The following is a 13,333-nucleotide window of genomic DNA, read 5'->3' as shown; positions in this document are numbered from 1 at the left end:
AACCCCCACTCTCAATGGTGTAAAGTTCAACACAGCACTTTGTGTTCATGAACTTTGCTGCTAGAGTATTGGGTAACGCCAACAATCGCGTCTTTAGCTCATCCACGCATTCTTCCATTAATTGCAGGTGCTGTTCTGTTCGTATTTAACAATGTTCCCTTTCCAGAATGAGATTTTCACTGTGCAGCGGATACTGAAACTTCCTGGCAGATTAAAACTGAGTGCCGGACCGAGACTCGAACTTGGGACGAAACTCGAACTCGGGACCTTTCAATGTTCCCTTTGTTTTCAGCTTTGTCACCAAGTCTTGAATGCAGCGTTCAGGTGTTTTTCATTGAGCACCCCAATGTTCTAAAAACAATCACAGACACATCTTAAAAGAATCATTTATCCAATACTGTTTCATGGGAAACATGGGCTGTCCCACAGATTATTGATACATCATCAGAATCAGACAGCCGTGGAAGAAGCAAGTTGCATGATAGACGACTGCCTCTTGTCATGCTCTGAAATAGAGAATTTCTTACCCACTATCCTTCCCACCACTCCCATAATGGTATTCCACATCCCACTGAACTTACCCAGTATCCTTGTCCATCCCTACTCCACCTCTGTTCCCAATTCTCATGGCTCATATCCCTGTAATAGACATAGACACAAGACCTGTCCCATACATCCTCCCATCACCAACTACTCCAGTCCAGTCACAAGCATCACCTATCCTGTCAAAAGGCAGGGCTACCTGTGAAAGCAGTCATGTGATCTACAAGCTACGCCGAAACCACTGTGCTGCTTTCTATGTGGGCATGACAATCAAGAAGCTGTCTGTACGCATGAATGACCACTGACAGACTGGCCAAGAAAGAGCTGGACCTCCCAGTTGCTGATTGTGCACACAAGGTTCTTCATGTCAGTAACTTCTTCGCAGCCTTTGCCATCTTGATCCTACCTACCAATGCCAGCTTTTCTGAATCGTGCAGTTGTGACCTGTCCCTGCAATATATCCTATGTTTCTGTAACTCTCTGACCTCAACCTTTGTTATCACTGTCCTTCATCCACCTACCCCTTTCTCAGTTCCCACTCCAGGACTACGCAGCCTTCTATTCTACCAGCACACCAGTGCACCCACAATCATTTAACTTGTCTCCTTTTCCACTGCTCGCACCACTCCCCGCTCTCCATCTAAAATCACGACTGCGCACTGCTGCCATACCCTCTCCTCACTTTGTCCCAGTTGGTCCCTGCAGGTGGCACTTTACTGTCAACCACTCTTACCCTGCTGTACCCCTGTCCCCAACCTGTCCAGATTGCTTCTTCCATCATGTGCAGTTGCTCGCAGTCTCAGCAGCCAGAGACAGTGGTCATGTTTGTCTTGAGGATTGTGTGTGTGTGTGTGTGTGTGTGTGTGTGTGTGTGTGTGTGTGTGTGTGTGTGTAGGGGTGGGGGGGCCTGCTTCAGAAGAAGGCCTCTTAGCCAAAAGCTTACTTGTCTAGCAGTCTTTTTGTTGTGTCTGTCTACAGCTGAACCTCTCCACTACATGTTAAGTAGCAATCTATCATTTTCATAATATTGTTGATATTCTATCCTGGATTTTCTGATATTAAGATTTTTTAACACCTTTCCCAGGGACTCGTAGGAGACAACTTGATCTACTGGAATGAGGATCTCTAGCAAGGCAATTCCCAGAATATCCTCAGTTCATGTTTTCGCTCTCAGAGAAATTTCAGTTTTCACTGTTTGGCAGTATACTAGCTGCCACCAGTTTCAACAGTAAACTGCCTAAAAATTAATCATGCGATTTTGCAACACCTTGAACAGCTCTGTTTTTGTATACTTGGTGCTTTACATGGTGCTTGTAACTCTTTATCTTTGACTGTAAATTTTATCTGTGGTATATGTAAATCGAACTCCCCAGTATAGTTTAGTCACACGGTTTTGGCAAATTAAGCAACAAATAGATGCACATCAACTGTCCTTGACAGTGGCTGGTAATGGATGCCCAAATGCTTGTTCTTCATGCATACCAGCTTGTCAGTTTTTTAATGCGGCTGGTTTATCACGAAGTTGAACATACCTTCAGAGTATTCCTCATTACTGCTAGAAAGTAGTGCCTTTGTTGACATGTGTTAGTCTGTTGCCACTTTTGGAGTTTACTCAGCTTTTTAAGGTGGGCAGGTCTTTTCTATTAACGTGTTAACAACTTCTTTTGTCTGTATTTTGATTGGGGGGAGACAGGGTGTGGTTGTTTTGGTCAGTAGTATAATCAGACCTGTTAGTATAATGTGGATATGATTGAAGTCTCGAGGACAAAAAGTCTAGAAAACTAGGATAACTACTTGCCAGTGACTGGAGTCAATTTGCGAAATGTCATAAAGTACCAACTACTGCTAAGAGTCAGTTTCTGTGTCATTGCTACCCAAATAGTTCCACACATAGAATCCTAAATAAAACTCTTGTGAGTCATGATTGCAAAAGTTCGCTCTACATATTAATGATAATTTTGAACCAATTACATGTGTGAAAACACAGAAAAGTTATTAAAAATGCTGGGAATGTCATTTGCCTGGTTTCTTTGTTCTTCATTACTTATTGGCCTGAAAACTTTTATTTCTGACATAAGATTTACTGCATTGCATATCCATGTCAGGTTTAAATTCTTAGCCCAGCTGACAGTAGGTCCTGAGCATCGTCCTTTCACATTATCATGTTGAGGTACTCTGGTGCACTGTCCATGCCAAGACAAGCACTTCAGACTGCAAGATGGTCTGTGTAAATTTGGTTATCATTTATTCTCCCTTTTGTGTGAAACAATAAGACAACATTTTACTGTATTATACTGTACAGTTACTTGTGTAATGGTGGAGGGGGGGCGGGATGGTCTATCAAAATCAAATGTGCATCGTCAGTACAGTTTGGTACAGCATTTGTATAGGCTTTTCATTGTGACGCTGCAACTCTGTCATTGATAGCTTAGACGATTCATGAATGGTCACCTTAGGGTAAGAAAGGTCATCAGTATGGAAAGTTTCACATTGAATTGGGGCTCAACACTAGACATTGTTCGAAGATTCAGCAACTATAGTGACACACACAACATTGGAGATCTACCTCATAGTGGACTCCTACAATCAACAACACTAGCCCCAGGAGAATGCACAGTGCTCTTTCGGAGGCAGCTGGGTAGGCCATACTAGCAGGGACACTACTATACAGTCTTATTTTTTCACATGATTAATTTCACTTCTAGGCATTCATTATGAACAAGATAACAACCTCTCTGCCCACCAACATTGTACCATGTGAAGAAGGTGGGCAAGGAAACTCTTGGAATGGAACCTGTATCAGTGGCAACAGATTCTCTTCACAGATGAGTGAATATGTGGCTGATAGTTGCTGTAGAGAAGTGTAAAGGCAGTTAGGTCCAATGCACAATTCAGGCATGTACCCTCACTGGTTCAGCAGGGTGGTGAGTTAAAAGCCATGCTTTGGGATTTTAACCTCTGCAGATGTTTGCAGATGTTGGACGCCTCATTATTATCTAGGTTAATTTGAGGATTGTGCAGTAATTGGGAAACAATTCCTGCAACTAACTTTCTGTCTTGTTTTGGGGTGGTAACATCTGCAGATGTTGGACACCTCATCATTATTGAGTGTAATTTAAGGGTGTGCTGTAATTGGGAAACAGATCCTGCAACTTACTTTCCTATCTCTGCAGCCAACATTTCGACAATCTGCCACTCAAAGTAGTGAGTATACTGCACTCACTTGTGTACTCCTTGTTCCAGGAGGAAGAAATCAACCAAATGAAATGGCCTGCAGTGCCTATCGACCTGAGTCCTATTGAGTGTGCATAGGACTATTTGAAACTTGCAGTGTATTGCTACGAGAATCCTTCTGAAACACTGGGTCACCTCAGGGGGAGGGCGGTGGGAGGGGTGCCTGCTGGTGAAGAGTGTAACAAGCTTGAGTAGCAATGTCTTGACCATCTTTTGAAGATGATGCTGAAGAGGATCCAAGCATGTTTATCCCAGCAATAAGGTTTTATATGAAACTCAGGTGCACTCCACAAAAAAATGTCACCCATTCCTAAATGAAGTGCTTCTTTGTTTTCTCCTTTGTCCCCCTCAGTAGCATGATTACTTGGTAATATGCTGACGCATTCTCTTTAAATCAGTAGCAAGTGAGATGACACAGTGGTTAGCTTGCTGGCTCAAACACTTGGGAGGACTGGGATTAAAACATACAGTGCTCTCATTTCTATGGATTTCATGAATTATTTCAGGCAAATGGTGTGATAGTGTTTTTGAAAAGGCAGTCCATGGCACATCCTTCCTTTTTCAGTTCAAGTTTGTGTTTCTTGTCTGGAAGACTTTTTTATTGTTAATGATGTGTTAAATCCTGAGAACTTTCTCCTTGTGGGTCAGCATGCTTTGACTATGTAAACTAGGATATTAAAGGACTATTTTTGTGAAATTGTAGACTGTCTCTTCCAAAAGTTGCCTCCAGTGGCTGCTTCTGTCTGTTGACACATCCCGCATGCCTCATGGCTCTGATGGGATTTGCAGAATTTGATTGATGAATAAATGACTCTCAGTGGTTAAAACTTTTATGTGCTCTGCCACTTGAGAGAAGTCACTCTTCTGTATGGATAGTCAGTAAAAATGTCAGGAGACCCCATATTACAGGTCGCCTTTGAATGTATCACAGATAATGCTAGTAGCTGTGGGTCACATGTGACTCAAAAATGTTGGATGTGGAAAGCGGTACATGTGATCAGTCTTCACTTAACCCACAGAGCATCACTTGTTAACTGTTTCTTCATCCAGCCTACATCTACTTCTGTACTCCACAAGCCACTTTATGGTGTGTGGCAGAGGATACTTTTCATAGCACTGTTCCATTCATTGCTGGCGCGTGAGGAGGATTGTCGCTAAAACTCCATATGGCATCCAATTTCTCTAATTTTCCTGATTGTGATCATGAGGAAGCTATATTTTGCCTGGCTCTTGATGGAACATATCCTCTCAAATTTTCAGCTATAAAGCTCTCCATGATGCTCAATGCTTCTCTAGTAGAATCCACCACAGTAGTTTATTGAGCATATGCTTAAAGCTCTCATGTGAGTAAACAACCCCATATTGAAACACACTGCCCTTTATTGGGTATTCTCTATTTCTTCTATTAAAACTATATAGTAAGAATTCCAGGCACAAAAAACAATACTCAAGCATCAGTTGAATGAGATGTTTTGTAAGCTGCTTCTTTGGTGAATGAATTACATTTTACTCAGTGAAACTCAGTCTGGTATCTGCTTTTCGTACTTTTTGTTTTATGTGGTCATTCCAGTTTAGCTTTATGGCTGGTTACACCTAGATATTTTAAAATTGTTACTGTTTTATGGGTGATTACTCCTAAATATTTTACAGTAGTTACTGTTTTCAGCAATTTCACATATGTAGTGTAAACAAACAGTAATGTATCTCTTCTCCATGTATTCATTATATATTATATTTATTTACCTTCAGGATGAACTACCGGTTTTTGTTCGAATTGTTGATCCTCTCCAGATCTTCCTGCTTTTTGGTGCAGTCTTCTGGCTTTACAATCTTTCTTTAGAAATGGTATTTTCCACAAGTAACTTCACAGGGCTCCACCATTATCCAACAGATCACAAGTATAAATTGTAAATAGTAATAGCCCAGTAATGCTTGCTTGGAGTAATGCTGCAATTATCTTTATTTTTGTCAGTGTTGTTCCATTAAAAATGATCTGTTGAGTTCTGTATGCGAGGAAATCATGTATCCAGTCACAAATCTGATCTGATACTTAGTAAGCCCATATTTGGTTCACGAGATGTCATAATGCTGAGCATAAAATGTTTTACATAATTCTATTACAGATGACATTGGTGATATAGACCTTTAATTTAATATGTCTCCCTCATGATCCCACTTGAAAATGGGAATGACTTTCACTTTTTTCTAATTGTTAGGTACCCTTCTTAAATCATCTGAAAATGTTAGCCTGTCTTCACTCTTCTTTAAAGTTTATAAATGCACGTAGCTAAAGTTCTGTATCAGATGTTGCTTTATGGTAATTTTTATTATTGTCCTCACAAGCAACCTAATGTTAATGGCTATCTGCTTTCAAGGTGAGCCAAAGCCTTAATTCCCTGACGAAAGGAAATGCAGAACATTGAAGTAAAAGTAAGTCTGCTAGCTTTTGTAGTCTTCATCACAGAAGGTAAAATCTTCTAGGTTGTTAGGACACATTTTTTCTGTTCTACGTGATTGACATTCCAACCCTTCTGCTGGGATCTTCTTCAGGTCTTGTGGTGTCCACAGTATGATGCACATTAACTGGAAATTAACCAAAATTAGTTGTACAGAAAAGAGATCCCAGCCATTGAAACTATGAAGTTCAGTCCTGCGATGCTTGTGGAGGACTGACTATGCATAAACTGTAGGTAAGTTACCACTTATAAGCACCCTGGACAAGAAATGTAGTCTTCCTAAGAGACCTCTTGCCGGTGCTGTGTAACACCATCTGTAGCCTTGATAACAGCCTGTATTTGCAAAGGAAGAGAGCCCAAATGTTTCTTCAGGTATGTCATATCCAGAGAGTGCCACTCATTGATAACTATGTGAAATGTAGCTACCAGATTGGGGAGATATTGCTACATTTCATCCACTGTTCCAGATAGTCTCCCATTTTATATGGGACAGAGATCATATGATTTAATGGACCAGTCAAGATGTGACAGTGTGACTTGCTGTTCATCAGACTGAGAACATATGTGTGTAGTCGTGTGACCAAGGTTGTTGTCATCTTGGAAAACAAGTGTGTCCACAGCACACCCACCATGAAGATCTAGATCTAGGACAACACTTGGTCACCATCAATGCTGAAATAAACATTCACCCCCAGTCATGGTATGAAAAACACCCCAAAACATCGCAGAACCGTGTCTGGCTTGAACTACACCTTCCACATAGTGCAGGTTAAACCCCTCATTGAGCCATCTGTGCACTTACCACCTTGCATCATTTGAAAAGAGGCAAAATTGTGACTCATCAGACCATACTAAATACCACACACTTTCCAGTTTTCCTTTAGAGTGTTTTTTGACATTATGTAAATGTGTAAATGTTTTTCATAGTAGTTGCAAATCTGTGATTCTGTATATAATCTATAACAAATTTAAAATATGTTAGAACGAATGAAGTTTAGTGATTGAGAAATATATGTAACTTTACTCTCATTCCAGGCATATCGGTGGAGCATAGACGCATTACATCAGGCAGCATGTGGTGTTCCCGTTCACGTAATAGTGGATGTACTGCGGCAGGTTGCGAAATCTTGTGTTGTGAAACGAGAGTTTAAGAAAGCAGGACTTCTCTCTCGTCAGTCGGTTTATCTTGCTAGGGAAGTGTTTGGTGTCAAACATCCCAAATACTCAGATGCTTTAAGTGATTACGCATTTTTTCTTCTGAACTTTGACCTTGTTCGACCAAGCGTTGATGTATTTACGGTAAGTTGTTAAGCACTTAAATGCATTGTGTTGTCAAATATTTAAAGCATATCTGCGCCGAGGGGGGGTGTCAGAATTAGTGATACTAGACTGACGCCATTTACATCTTTTTAGTAAACTTTATAGCAAACATGAATCTCTGTTTGTTAGTGATAAGAAATGACGTATAATTGTTGAGTGGGAAATATGCTTAAAACAACTGAAATGCTCTTTTTGTAGAATGTATATTTTCAGTGGATTATTAATTCATCAGCTAAACTTTCATGTTTTCTTTTCCTTGGAGGAAGACACATTGGTTAATACAGGCTTGGTTAGATCTAGAGGCTGACATCTGTTTCCCTATAATGCTGTGCATTGTGATTTTTGATGTTTATGTAATTTCACTCTTCCTTAAATACGCTTTTTCTCCCGATTTCAGGTCTGTTATTATTTATTTACTATTGTGTATAGCTTTTTTCACAGATCAAGTAAACTCATTTTTCATTTAAACCTAAGTTCCACAGTGAGAAATTTTATTACAAGTAAGGGAAATTTTAGTTTGGTAAAGTGGAGTAGTTGGCCGCACTTGTCACACCCATATGGCTGTTAGGTGAGAACCTTGATTTCATTATTGAGATGCCATAGTGTTGTGAGGTTATGTTTGTGCTGTTAAATGTAGTTTTTCAGTTTCTTAGAAATGAATTCCTGCAAGTGTTTGAAATAACTCAAATGTATTCTGTTACTTTGTGGTAGCTACATAATTGCTAAGTAAAGATATGACATTAATAGTTTTGTAAAAAACATGTCTACTGCACATATTTTGGTGTAAGTGTTGGTGATCAACAAAAGATAGGCACCTCACAAGACGTACCGTTGTGTTTTGAGGGACAGACTGAAAAATGGGAAGAGGAAATCAATGCCTTTTGCAGTTCCTACTGACTGGAAGGGGCTGCAAAATTATATATATGATTGCTATTTTTTGTGGTTAATGTTGAAGATCACAATGCAAAAAATAAGAAGTGTATAAAATATCCAAACATTTCTTTGGTATCACGACCAGTTACACATAGTGAATCTCTCCCTGTTCCAATTCCACCTACAATTCTTGAAGGTTTGCACAGGACAGCAGCTCAGAAAATTAATGTGGTGTTTAAAAGCTGGAAGAAGATTCTGCACAAGTGTTATATATACAAAACAAATTAAATGATTAATTCAAGAGTTGAATTGACAAGACACCACCATATTGCTTGGGTCAAGACTGAAAGCAAAAAATCATCTACTACACATAGTATCATTGTCTTGGTAAAGGAACAGAGAAAAGGAATAAATAAAATTCTTTAAAGAATAAGACCACATGGTTTTTTGTTGTTGTGATATTTAGTGTTTATTGAATTTCTCTAACATCAGTTATGATTTGAGTCCATAGAGGTTGTTTACAGACTCGTTGAAACATAGCTTGAAAGGTGTTCTTTTATATAATAGAAATTTGTTTGGCTAAATACTTACTGTACATTCAGTATGCCATGAGGAGATTTGAAAATGCAGTATAAACCCTATATACTGCGGATTCTGGTATAACATGCTATAAGGTATCCCCCCCCCCCCCCCCCCCCAAAATAAAATCTACATCTACATGTATACTCTGCAAACCACCGTGAGGTGCATGGCAGAGTATATGTTCCACTGTACCAATTATTATGATTTCTTCATGTTCCACACGCATATGGAGCGCGGGAAGAATGATTGTTAGGAATGCCCTTGTGCATGCAGTAATTACTGTAATCTTATACTCATGATCCCTATGTGAGCAATACATAGGGGATTGTGTATTCCTAGAATCATCAATTAAAGCTGGTTGTTAATAGACATTCTTTGGATAGTTTACATCTAACTTCAAGAGTCTTTCACTTCAGTTCCTTCAGGATCTTTGTGACACTCTCCCACAGATTAAACAAACCTGTGACCATTTGTGCTGCCCTTCTCTGTGTACATTCAGTATCCCTTCTTAGTCCTATCTGATAAGGGTCCAATACACTTGAACAATATTCTAGAATTAAATGTGAGGCTGTCTTTCGTCAACCTGTTAGTATTGCTGTACATGTTCCCAAATTTATCCAGAACCCAGACTCATCCTTTACCATTTGTTTCACCCTTCTGCAGAAAATTCTCATCGCGTGCTAAAATTGCAAGTGTCTGTGGCAATTAGAATCTACAGCAAAAGAGAAGTGCTAGTATCCCAAAACAGTGTTTTTATAGGTTCATTATTATCCATTTTTAACTGTGGTAGTCAGTGTTTCAATGTAACTTCCCATATTGTCTGTCTCTGGTAATGGTCTTGAAGTATGTCGGAAATGTGAGATGTTCTGTGTTGACAGCTAATTTTAAGTGACCAGTGACTTAATTTCAGCAGACGACACTTTTTGTACTCCTGAATTTAAATTCATATCGAAAGCTAACCACAACTTGCAATATGCAGTGTGTTTTAGAAAACGGCAGTCAGCAATCTTTAGCAGAATTAAAATCATGGCTGCTTTGTTCACAGCGATTATAGCTGAACTCCACAAGCAAGATAGAAAAAATTCAGTTGGAGCACTAAATACTTACACTAACTGCACAAGCTGCCACATTACCAACTGATGAGCAGTCCTGGTTGGTACTTGGTTGTAATTTATAGTCTATACAGGCAGATTCCATATGAAAGAAGAATAATAGTATGAAAAATAAGAGAAAATAAAAAGTTGGTACAAGAATGAAAATTACATGCCAAAGTATTAGAAATCAAGAAAATTACATTTAAATCAACTAACTAAATATAAATAATAATGAAAGTTGTATGATTACATTGAAAAAGTGAAAAAATTTTTGCTTTATTTTGTGAGTTTCGAACCAGTGACCTTGTTCATGACAGGTTAATATGCTAAAAACTACACTATGACACTGTACGGTGTAAAGTTTTTACATTTATGGCTCTGGTACCCCAGTATCAGTGATAATTGTGGTCTTCTAAAAAATTTGGCTTCATGTAATGTTGAGCGAAACTTTTCTGATGTAAGCCGATCTCTGTGATTATGGTAACTGTATATGTGATGCTGAATCACATCTAGTGCAGAAGGCTCCAGTAATGTTTGTTCTGTGCTGTGTATGAAATGCGTATACATTGTCAGTGTCATTTGTGTGCGTGCGTGCGTGCGTGCGTGCGCGCGTGTGCGCGCGCTCAAATGCATTGAAATATGAAACAAAAGTGCCAGATCCAGGATTCGGGATCCAGACACAAAAAGAAAGAGTGGCGGTAAGGAATTGGAAGTGCACTGACCATTTGTTGTGGCAGTTTGGCAACAGCAAATGGTTTGGGCGTGATATTGAGCGCTTTGCTTCGAGGAAACCAGATTCAGCACGTGAAGTGTCAACTATCAAATAACATCAACAATGTAGGCACAAGCAAACAAGCAACCAACCAACCAACCAGCCAACTCGTGTGTGAGGTGTGCTTGCTTACTGACGAAGGGTGTGGCTGAAAGGTATAAGTAATTATCTTTTAATCATGCCAGCTGCAACTTTATGCATCTTCTTTATGGTAAATAGCAATCTGTCTTTTCCTACATTGTGGATATTCATACCTGGGGTTTCCATTGTTTGATTTAACTAGAAGCTATTGACTATGTGAATAATCGTGAAACTAAAGCAAGTTTACATGTGATTGTGCTGTACTGGAAGAAACAGGCAGGGGATGGGTGAAATAAGAGAATAATCTTAGAAGTTCCGTAAACACAGTCGAAAGTGACATTGGAATGGACAGAAAAAGGACTAAACCAGATAAGATAGTGAAATAGACAATAGGTGGCTTTTGATAAAGAGAAGTGAAGATGTGCCACTTATTGGGCCAATTATTAAATCCTAAGCTGAAAATTTTCACTTTGATTTACATGGCAACAAAGATTTTAAAGCTTCCAATAGATGGTTTTAAAGATGAAAATGATTTTCCCCCAGCAAAGCTTGGCATTGTCAGTGAAGGACAAGGAAAACAGTTCCACCTGGACATTAAAGAGATGGGAAAGAAAGGTGAAATGCAAATATGACAGCAGACTACTGTTTTATGCTAGAGAGATATGGCATTGGTGAAGTGAGGCAATCAAGGAAGAGAAGTTTCACCCAATGTTGGAAAAACTTGATGCAGTGAAGTCAGTGAAGAAAAATTAAATTGTTGTACATGTGTTATGTTTCTGTAATAGTTGTTAGCATTTATGCCTTTTTCTTCTGTAACGCAGCATGTGGTGACCTTTACGAGGTTACAAAAGAATTTATTTTTAATGCACTTACAAAAAGTCCTTGTTAGAAAAAAATTTGATTTCAGCTAAAACTTTGTATGTAATTTGTACTAAAATCTGATGTTATACAGAAAAAAAAACAGAATCAGATTGGAAACCAGAATGAAAAACACTGTAAATATCACCTTACAGTCATAAAACATTGTTCCAAAAGTTTTAAAATGCAATATAGTGTAATCGTGTCTTCTTTAGTGACTATTTATTGCATTTAGAGCTTTTTTTTTCACTGTATTGGAAGTACTTTCACAGAAGCAAAGATAATTGGTGTAACAATGGGAATAAATTGTGATTACATTTTTTTCTTTAATGAACCATTGGAGACCACAGGTACCTTTTAACAAAAACTCGCAAAATGTCCCTGAACAAACTTTCAGATTTTGTCTGTGAAGTTCGGGTTCACCCTATATATAGTATAAGACTTTCTCTCATCACAGTTTTTTGACGGTGTGCTGTGCACACATTAAAGAGATGGGAAAGAGCACTATATTTAAGAGGTTCCTGCTTAGTACTCAACACACCACTCTAAAGTTATGACATTGTTGTAGTATTGTCCAAATATAAGATCTTTCTGTTCTACCTGGTACACGAGTCAAGCATTTTAAGTAATAAAGGCTTCATTGATTTTCACACATTCATGTAAAATGTGGTACAGAGCAGGTTGATATGTTTTGATTAGGTAGGGCCACAGTAAATTTTTGCAGTGAAATGAAGAGAGCAAAATAGATGTTGGACTGCATACATTCATTTACTAAAACCATGGCAAGTGTGCCCTCTCCACATTTGCAACAGCACATGAAAAGTGTAGTTTAAATCCTCACATTGCAAAAGACCATTTTTCTCTCTTTCTATCTCTCTGGTACATGTCTTGAGTTGTGGTGCACACTGAATTGCTGTGCCGCAATACCATAGCATGCTGTTAGAAGAGCCAAAACAAAATAGTGCCACCCATTGAAAAAGTGGACTATCATATGGGAACTTGTTTACTGCATTTAGAAGGGAGCAATGGTGCAACAATCAATGCCTAGTTGGTGGGAGAGAGTGCACCATCATAAGACACAGTGGTTAGGTGATGCAGATGTTACCATTGTGGTCAAACAAAAACTTAGTTTGGGAAAGCAAGTGGAGACTTATGTCCTTAAATAGGACAGCGCATCACAATCGTGGCAATAGTGGAAAAAGTGAAAATCAATCGTGGATCAGTTCTTGATATCATGTTGAGTTTCACAATATATCACACCCTATTAAAAAACCCGCTGAACTGAGGAACGCCAGAAATTTTTGCAATTGTCAGGTGATTTCCTGATCACCATGGATAAGTACCGAGACAAAGAAGCTTTAAAAACATATGGATTCACCAAATATGAAAAAGGTCACGAGGCAACTGTCTTTGGGCAATTTTTTTTTTTTTTTAACTGCAGTCTTGTGTCAACAGATTAAGCTCATAAGGGACCAGCTATCACAGAGTATGCTACTGACATTTCTTGTCATGTTTGTGGG

At 38.9% G+C, this 13,333-nt stretch overlaps 1 protein-coding gene across 1 annotated transcript in view; it reads left to right on the top strand.

Moving 5' to 3' along the window:
* Nucleotides 1-13,333, top strand: part of LOC126273800 (amyloid protein-binding protein 2) — a 117,629-nt gene that overhangs the window by 45,814 nt on the left and 58,482 nt on the right. The window contains exon 6 of the mRNA XM_049977060.1: nucleotides 7,269-7,532. Coding sequence (XP_049833017.1) covers nucleotides 7,269-7,532 — 264 coding nt within the window. The remainder of the gene's footprint in view (nucleotides 1-7,268; nucleotides 7,533-13,333) is intronic.

This window comes from Schistocerca gregaria, chromosome 1, assembly GCF_023897955.1.
Source record: "Schistocerca gregaria isolate iqSchGreg1 chromosome 1, iqSchGreg1.2, whole genome shotgun sequence".
NCBI lineage: Eukaryota > Metazoa > Arthropoda > Insecta > Orthoptera > Acrididae > Schistocerca > Schistocerca gregaria.
The sequence above is the reverse complement of the archived record's forward strand: the minus strand, read 5'-3'. Positions and strand labels throughout refer to the sequence as shown.